The sequence below is a fragment of the Camelina sativa genome, chromosome 15 (genome assembly GCF_000633955.1).
Source record: "Camelina sativa cultivar DH55 chromosome 15, Cs, whole genome shotgun sequence".
Taxonomy (NCBI): Eukaryota; Viridiplantae; Streptophyta; class Magnoliopsida; order Brassicales; family Brassicaceae; genus Camelina; species Camelina sativa.
This window is the reverse complement of record NC_025699.1, coordinates 14,335,350-14,344,109: the sequence shown is the minus strand read 5'-3', so window position 1 is coordinate 14,344,109 and position 8,760 is coordinate 14,335,350. Positions and strand designations below refer to the sequence as shown.

Sequence of the window (8,760 nt, the reverse complement as noted above, 5' to 3'; positions counted from 1 at the left end):
GTAGTCTAAAAACATTAACAAAGTTGGGAACTAGACACTCTTTGCGGAATTGTTAAAAAGTTGATATAATGTAACACAAATAGTGAATTCTTGAAAAAAGTTGCATATTTTTACATACTATTAGCTATATAAACACAAATTAGTGGGTTTCCTTTTGAAACTCCTACCATCATTTTGTTTTGGTCCACTCGACTACTTGAGGAAGAACTATGAGTGAAATTTTGATTGAGGGAAACAAATAATCCCTCATAACACCTCAGAAAGCTACATTGATGAATAATGATGATGATGATTCGAATATGCTAAAAAGTAAGAGACTCATACTAGGGACGTTGTGGTGGAACTAAAGCCCAAACAAGCCCAACTTAAGAAATCAATACCATATTCCGAAGAAACACCTTTCACTAAGCAAAGAGAGATGCACAACGTAGCAACAAATTTGGTAAATCCAAAAGAAAAAAAAAAGTAGAAAAAAAAAGACTAGAGAGACAAAAGAAATAACGAGATTCACAACGTAGCAATCATGGTTTTTTATATAAACGGGAATCGATTAAAAACGCTTTGAACTCTTCTTTCAGAAACTCGTGATCGTGTAAAATCACGTCAAGTTGTTCAACCAAAGCTACGATATCACCGCCAAACACCAACGCATTTAGAAACGCACCGTGTAAACCCTTCCCCAAACCTTCGAGTTTGTTCAAAAACTCAACCGTGCGTTCCACGTCTGATTTCGCCGCATTACAATTTTTCTCATTGGTAGCTAAATCCGATATAAGCTGATGAAACTCTTGGACCAAAACGTCGTGGTTACGGAGAATGGAAGCGACTTTGGCTTTGACCTCGATGTAGCTTAAAGACTTAGATTGATAAGACTTCATTGCATTGGCAAATTTAACAAAGATTGTCTCATCATCTAACTCTTTCACTTTTTTCAAAAACTCACAACTCCGCTTAATCTCTTCATCCGACCAGTCCGATGGAGTTTGATATAAATCACTCTCCTGATTCTTCATCCGAGGTCTCTTTCGATTATTCGAACTTGAAATTTAAGAACACCTATCTTATTGATTTAAAAATTTCTTAAAACTAGATGGAACACCTCTCCATAGACTTATTTATAGGTTTATGCTTCTCCTAAACCTATTAGAATTAACATTATACAACTTACTGATTTTAGGAACTTTTCCTCTTTTCTACTCTATTTCTTTTGGCAACTTTATAAGAGATAGCTTCTTCTTCAAGTTGGAAGAGTATCTAAATCCTTCTTCTAATTGTATTAGAATTACGTTTATTATATAACTCCTAATCCTATTTGGGTTTACATTTATTTCTAAATAAACAAGCTTTAATTTTCGTCCGAATGTTCCATACAAATTAAGATAATTTAGAAAAGATTACTGATAGATATTATTGAAACTTGAAAGCCGACACAAGAAGAAGAAGAAAACAGTACACTACAAACAGAGCTTACATTCGTGGCACACGTCCACTGCTAACAAACCGAAGATGACGATGCCTCTGGAATCTCTAATGTAAGAAAGAGTAGTCTAAAAACAGTAACAAAGTAGGAAACAAACAAGACACTCTTTTGCGGAATTGTAAAAAAGAGAGGAATTACGGGACGTTCATAACCTGGATCGATTGCAACATGTCCGAGACTGCGATCACGAGGTCACCAGATTTGATCATACCTCTTGATTTCAGTAACGAGAACGTTTTGTTCAAGTTGCTTTCCATGTCGTCTGAGAAGCTTAGACGGAATGGGATAAGTCCCCATTGCAGGTTTAAGCGTCTTCTCACTGAGGTTGTTGTTGTGAAAGCAAAGATAGGGCAGTCTGGGCGACACCGGGAGACCAAAGATGCCATGTGTCCGCTCGTTGTGTAGACGAAAACCGCGTCCACGCCAAGATTGTTAGCTGCAAGAATTGGATAAGTAAAATGAGAGAGAGACTATAGACAGATTGCTTTCGACAAATACAGAACCTGAATTATTATTACCCATTTTAGCAGCAGAGTTGCAGATCTCTTCTGAGATTTTGTCTGAAAAAGTTGAGCCTATGGCTTGAAGCGGCACAGACTCGTGACGTTTCTCTTCCCTCCACCATCTCTCGATTCTTAGACTTACAGTCCTTAGAACCGTGAGCGCCTTGTCTGGGAATTGACCCATAGCTGATTCCCCAGAGAGCATTAATGCGTCTGATCTTTGTCTTACTGCTTCAGACACGTCGGCTACTTCTGCTCTGGTTGGAGTTGGGTACTCAATCATGGACTCGAGCAGCTGTGAAGCGACAATGACGGGTTTGTTAAGCCCTCTGCAGACTTGGACGATTCTCTGTTGAGCTGCTGGAACTTGTTCAAGAGGTATCTGAGCACCCAGATCTCCTCTTGCAACCATGGCTCCATCAGACGCTAGAATAATTTCTTCCAAATTGGTCAATGAATCAATACTCTCGATCTTTGCAATCACCCCAATTTCCCTGCATCGTAAATGAACACACCGTCAAAACAAAATTATAACTAAAGATGAAGAACACATGGCGCAAAACCCAATCCTGTAATAGCCTGACCCCCAAAGTAGACCATATATTTCCTATACAGCAGTATGATGCGTTGATATTGAGAATGTTTACTTACCCTTTACGGGAATGAGCAGCAAGATAACTTTTAAGGTGATTAATTACTTCAGCCGACTTGACAAACGATACAGCAATGAAATCCACACCTTCAGCAATTCCAAAATCAATATCCAACCAATCCTGAAACAGAACAATTGAGTTCTCATTAGTGAAAATGAGTCTGCTTTCCCACAGGAAGAAATTTTATATGTTTTATGTACACGATGAAGTGCATGTAAAATCAACTACAGTTTTAGATTCACATGGACTCTAGTTTGACAGAGAAAGAACTGCTATTGTGACAGAGTCTCTTTTGTGGTTTCTTTACTTTATTTTACCCTCTGTTTTCTAACATGGACTCATCTAGGTTCCAAAAGTATACATCTTCACATTGCTTTCATCCATCCCAAATCCACCAGATAAAATTAATCGTAACCCAAAGCTTAAAGGGAAGATAAAAATTACAAACCTTGGAAGAAATAGTTGGAAGCATGGCATTACGCTCTCGTACAAGACTTCCATCTCTCCAAAAAGTCAAGTTAGCTCGAGGAAGCAACAAACCGGGATCGGTACATAGACACTTGACATCAGGACCAATCTTCTCAATCACTTCAAATCTCACCATACCACCATCAACCAGAAGTTCATCACCAACTCTTACATCTACATCACAAACAAAAAAGCCCAATTAATTCTCATTTCATACTCAAATCACCATGATTTTTCATCTAATGCTAATCATTCCAGTTCATGCTACTATGAAATAAACCATAATCACATATACCTTCGGCAAAACCATCGTAGCTAACACTGATGGTACGTTCAGGGCGAGAAGAATCAAAAGCTCTAACAGTGAAAGTCCAAACCTCACCATCCTGTAAAAATGTCATCACCAAAGTTTCAACATCTCAAATTATACACAGCAATGTCTACATCGAACAACATCTCAAATAATCAAAAGGAGAAGAGAAGAGATTCAAACAACCTCAGCTTTAGCAGAAGCTTCACCACCAAGATCTCCCATATGAATCTCACTACCTTCAGTATCCATCATAATAGCAACAGCAAAGCCTTTCTCCTCATTAAGCTTACGAACACTACGGATAACACCACGGTGCCAATCGCGCGTACCGTGACACATATTGAGCCTCGCCACGTTCATACCTCCAACAGCAAGCGCCTCAAGCTGCTCAAATCCACAAGTCGCCGGTCCGATCGTACAGATCAGCTTCGTCCTCCTCGTGCTCCTAAATCCATTCTCCTTAAGCTCAGCTTCCGTCACGGTATCAACCTCAATCCCAGCCGCATCCGTCGTAACCGCCGTAGCCACAACGGATCTCTCATTAGCGCCAGTACCGTTAGGTGAGAGAAGCACCTGCGACGACGAAGATGAGGAGGAGGATGAAGAGGATGAAGAATCAAGATCCGGTGAAGGAGACGGTGACGAAGAGGAAGCTCTGATGGAGGTGTATTTGATGGTAGTAAGAGGGAAGCGACGGAAGGAGATGGATGAGAGAGGACGGTTGAATTGAGAGTGAGGGAGATGGAGAAGGTGAGGAGTCCGTGAAGGAGTGGAGAATTGGATGGACTGAGACATAGTTTCCGCCGGTAGCCGGAGGAAGTGAGATCGGAGAAATCGAAATCGAAATCTCAGTACAGTTGGCTCTGAGGAGACGAAGGCGGAGATATCGAAGTGTGAGAGAGTGTTTTTTTTGTTAATTTGGATTTTGATTGTTTTCTTTTCTGATATGATAGGACGGACATTCGGAAAGGGTTAAATTGGGAATAATAACATTTGTTCGTATGTTTTGGTGCCGTCGTCGAGGCTATATATGTTCACCTACCTGAGAGTCTAATCAAAACCTATGATTTATGTTCATACAAGATTTTTTTTTTTTTGAACAAAAACGACTTTTCAATTAAATAAACTTAGGGATTATAGAACGACAGACCGAAGGACATCCATTGCCAGACGATCGTCGTGGTGATTTAGAATTCGGGAAACGAAGTTGAAAGAACAACCATTGAAAATAGAGGATAGAGAAAGGACATCGTGGAGAGTCCCGTGAAGTTCCTTCTGGTGGACCTTCTGATTAAGAGCTTGGACCAGCATAAGCGAGTCGGAAGCGAAAAAGATGTCCCTGATGTTCGATTCGAGTGTAACTTCCACTGCTGTGAGAGTTGCCAGCGCTTCGGCCATCAACGAGGAGTTAACATGGGTCATCAAGGTAGATCCTTCGGCTTGGATCTGACCGGATTGGTCTGTAATCACCCATCCAAGACCAGCTGATCCGTCGCACCAAGCGGCATCTGTGAAGCAGATGAGGTCAGATCGAGGTCGAGGGGGTTGTGGGTTTTGTTTGTGTCGTTGATCTGGTTTCGGAGGGGGGACTTGGGCATTCTGCCATTCTCTGGCTCTTTGCATACCGATAGACAGAGTTTCCTCAGCCGACAGAACCTTTTTGTTGAAGATTAGTTGATTTCGGGTGGTCCATAACGCCCAGATCAGCCATGGAGCAATGGGGCCAAAACCTATGCCGGTAGGAGGTAGGCAGATGAGTTTATTAGTGAGAGCAATACTTTCCATAGTTGAATTTATGGATTCCGATCTAATGGGGTGTTTAACAGGGAGCATGGACCAGAATCTTATCGCAAAAGGGCACTGGAAAAAAAGGTGCAGTGTCGTTTCTTCACCACCACAATGGAGGCATTTAGCAGAGTCACTGATAGCTCGATGAAGGAGATTTGCGCCCACTGGTAAGGCATTATGAGCAGCTTTGCATAGGAGAAGTTTGGTTTTTGGGGATGTTCTAAGGGACCAAATGCATTTATGCCAGTTGAAGTTTTCTGTGATGCTCGCACTAACCTGGCTCAGTGAATTGTTTTCATCCGCAGGTTTGGTGGACTCAAAATAACCCGATTTCGCCATATATACACCATCTTTTGTAGGTAGCCATGCCCAGGTGTCCTTTGCTCCTCTAAAGCTTGGTTTTAACATTCTGATATCTGTTTCATAAGCTGGTAGGATTTGTCTAATGAGGTCCACATTCCATTCTCCAGTTTCTGGCAGGATAAGATCTGCTACTGTGAGGTTTTGTGAATCTTTTGTGGGGGGACCCATGGGGGCAGAAGGGGTGGAGACAGACAACCACGGTGTTCTCCAGATAGGAATGGAACTGCCAGAGCCTATTAACATGCCCATATTGGCTTGGAGTAGATCTCTACCCATACAAATACTCCTCCAGCCATGCGAAGCTGATGATGAAACTCTACAATCCAAGAAGGACGAGTTTTTACAATATTTCCCCAGGAGAACCTTTGCAAAGAGGCTATGTGGCTTTGTCAATAATCTCCAGGCAAGTTTAGCCAGCAATGCTTTCTTAAAATGTTTTATGTCTCTGATGCCTAGACCACCAAATTTGGTTGGTTTTGTTATCTTTTTCCAAACTAACCACGACATCTTATTCTTTTCTGTATTTGCATCCCACCAAAACCTTGTAAGGGCTGATTGGAGGCGTTTGCAGAGTGATCCCGGTAGGTGGAAGCATGACATGGTGTAGGTTGGCATCGCAGAAAGGATCACTTTAAGCATGGTGAGCTTGCCTGCAGTAGAGAGGAACCTCGAGGACCAACTGAGGGCTTTCTGTTTTATTCGATCCACTATAGAGGTAAACAAGTCCTTTTTCTTTCTTCCAAAGAGTTCAGGGAGTCCAAGATACTTGCCTTGTCCTCCTTCCTTTTGTATATTGAGAGTAGATTTTGTTTGTGCTCTTCTGTTTGGAGGTGTTTTGACAGAAAAAGTGATTGATGATTTATCCTGGTTTATTTTCTGACCTGAAGCTGACTCATATTTCTGTAGGATGCTTTTCAATTTGTGGCAACTCTGTTGATCCGACCGAATGAAGAACATTGTGTCGTCAGCAAAGAGTAAATGGTTTACTCTGGGGCTTCCCTTCGCAACTCTGATGCCAATCAGATTTCCTTCTCTCTGAGCTTTTAGACAAAGACCTGATAGAACCTCACTACAGATGATAAAGAGGTAGGGGGAGAGAGGATCGCCCTGTCTGATGCCTCGTTGAGGAACTACCAGTCCTTTTGCTTGGTCATTTACTAGGAATGAATATGTGACCGTGGTAACACATTGCATAAGCCATCCTATGCAGGTATTGTGGAAACCTAACCTTTCTAAAGCTGCTTTGATAAAATCTCATTCAAGTCTGTCGTAGGCCTTACTCATGTCTGTTTTAACAGCCATGAAACATCTCTTCTCAGCTCCGGAGGTCTTAAGGTAATGAAGGGTTTCGTGGGTAATTAAGATATTATCCGAGATGGCTCTTTGCGGGACGAAAGCAGACTGGTTTTCAGATATACATTCATTTAGAACAGGTTGTAGTCTTTTGGCAAGGAGTTTTGCAATAATCTTGTAGTAGACTGAACAGAGGGCAATTGGTCTGTAGTCAGACACTTTCTGAGCTGTTGGTGTTTTTGGTATAAGCCTGACATGCGTGTGGTTTATTTTCTATGGTAGGTTGCCAGAGATGAAAAAAGCTTAGACTTCTGCTATAATGGCGTTTCCCACCGTATCCCAATTGGTTTGGAAGAAACTAGCTGAAAATCCGTCAGGGCCTGGGTCTTTGTCCGCGTGTATGTCGAAACAGGCGGTTTTGATCTCTATGGGAGATGGCATGGCAATAAGCTTTTTGTTCATTTCCGGTGTAACACACGGTTGGAGAGCTTCTTGGACTACCCTTTCTCTATCTCTCTCCTGAGAGGTAAATATATCTTGGAAATACTCAGAGATAGTTTTAACAATTTCGTTCTCCTCATACACTTTGTTGCCCAGGGGAGAGTCTAACACTGAGATATTGTTGATGGCTCTTCTGGTTTTCGTTGCAGCGTGGAAATAACCCGAGTTCTTATCACCAAGAGTAAGCCAGAATTGTCTACTTCGTTGCTTCCAATATTCCTCCTCTTGTTTGTAGGCTGCTGAAAGCTTTTGGTTTAAAAGGTCTATGCACTCTTGGCTTGCATCATTGTCGCACATGGCCTCTTCTAGTTGATCACTAAGAGATAAGATCTCTCGTTTACTATTTAGCAGGTTCGCTTTACTACATTTAATGATAGCAACTCTTCATAGGTGTAAACGATGGTCAATGGGGGAGTTTGGATTAAGATTCCATGCTTTAAGAACAAGGTGGCTGACTTCAGGGTTATCTTTGAATCTTCTGTCATAACAAAACAGGCTTTTGCGATGTTGTTTAACAGGGTCGAAAGATGTTACCAAGGGACGATGATCCGAGCCCTCAAATCTTAGATATTCACTTCTGCCCGAAGGGTAAACCATAATCCAATCACTGTTCGCCATTGATCTATCTAGTTTGCATCTAACCACGTAAGAGTGCCTTTTACCTGTCCATGACAGGAAATTTCCCGAATGCTTCAGGTCATACATGTCACAAGACGACATGAAGGATCTTAGGTCAGTATAAGAGCCCTCTGAGCGTTCCGGGCCCCCACCTTCTCATCACTACAAGTGATGTCGTTAAAATCTCCCGTAATAAACCAAGGACCCGATCTGGATTTTGCAAGCTCGTGGAGTTGATTCCATACTAGAATACGGTTTGCTCTCTCTGGCTCGCCATACAAGAAGGTTGCATAAAAGGTTCTTCCCTTTGCTTCTACTTTCGTATCAATAAAGTGTTGGTTTGAGTTTAAAATCTCCACGGTTACGTTTGTTTTCCAGAACAGAGCAAGACCACCCGCAGCATGTGAGTGAGGGGGAACTAGGTGATGATTTTGGTAATCAAGCCACTGGAGTTTACTAAGAACAGCATCACTCGGGTTCTTAGTTTCCATCAAGAACAAGATATCAGGGTAAATCTTTTTGCGGATTTCCCTTAATCTTTGAATTGTTGTGGGGTTCCCCAACCCACAACAGTTCCAGCTCACCACCCTTAAGGAAGAGGGGTTGGCGGTTTCTGAAAATCCGCCTTTCTCTTCTTGCTTGCAGGAATGATTGAGATTGTAGGTGGGTTTGAGGTCGCGGGAGTTTGAGAGGGGGAGCCTGTAAGAGTAGGGTCCTGGCTCTGATTTGGATTTTGCATTGGTTGGGAGCTGTTTTATCCTGCACTGGAGGTTTCAGGGG

At 42.0% G+C, this 8,760-nt stretch overlaps 2 protein-coding genes across 2 annotated transcripts; both read right to left on the bottom strand.

Annotated features, from left to right (window-relative positions):
* LOC104748455 lies at positions 520-1,043 on the bottom strand (the record flags this gene model as incomplete). The annotated part of the gene is made up of 1 exon (XM_010470094.2): positions 520-1,043. A coding segment is annotated over one exon (522 nt), but the record flags the coding sequence as incomplete, so codon positions are not given.
* On the bottom strand, positions 1,381-4,376 carry LOC104746768 (plastidial pyruvate kinase 1, chloroplastic). The gene is made up of 6 exons (XM_010468290.2): positions 3,601-4,376; positions 3,400-3,490; positions 3,085-3,278; positions 2,635-2,756; positions 1,999-2,477; positions 1,381-1,916 (listed from the first exon to the last, which is right to left on the bottom strand). The coding sequence occupies exons 1-6, from the start codon at positions 4,210-4,212 to the stop codon at positions 1,615-1,617; spliced, it is 1,800 nt and encodes a 599-aa protein (XP_010466592.1). The 5' UTR covers positions 4,213-4,376; the 3' UTR covers positions 1,381-1,614.

Bases quoted from the DNA above. Each gene is read 5' to 3' on its own strand.
- LOC104746768 (XM_010468290.2), bottom strand. From the start codon at position 4,212: ATGTCTCAGTCCATCCAATTCTCCACTCCTTCACGGACTCCTCACCTT. The intron at 2,757-3,084 runs GTTTGTAATTTT...GTTCTGTTTCAG, and splicing joins TTCCAACTATTTCTTCCAAG to GATTGGTTGGATATTGATTT. The intron at 2,478-2,634 runs GTAAGTAAACAT...TTTACGATGCAG, and splicing joins GCTGCTCATTCCCGTAAAGG to GGAAATTGGGGTGATTGCAA.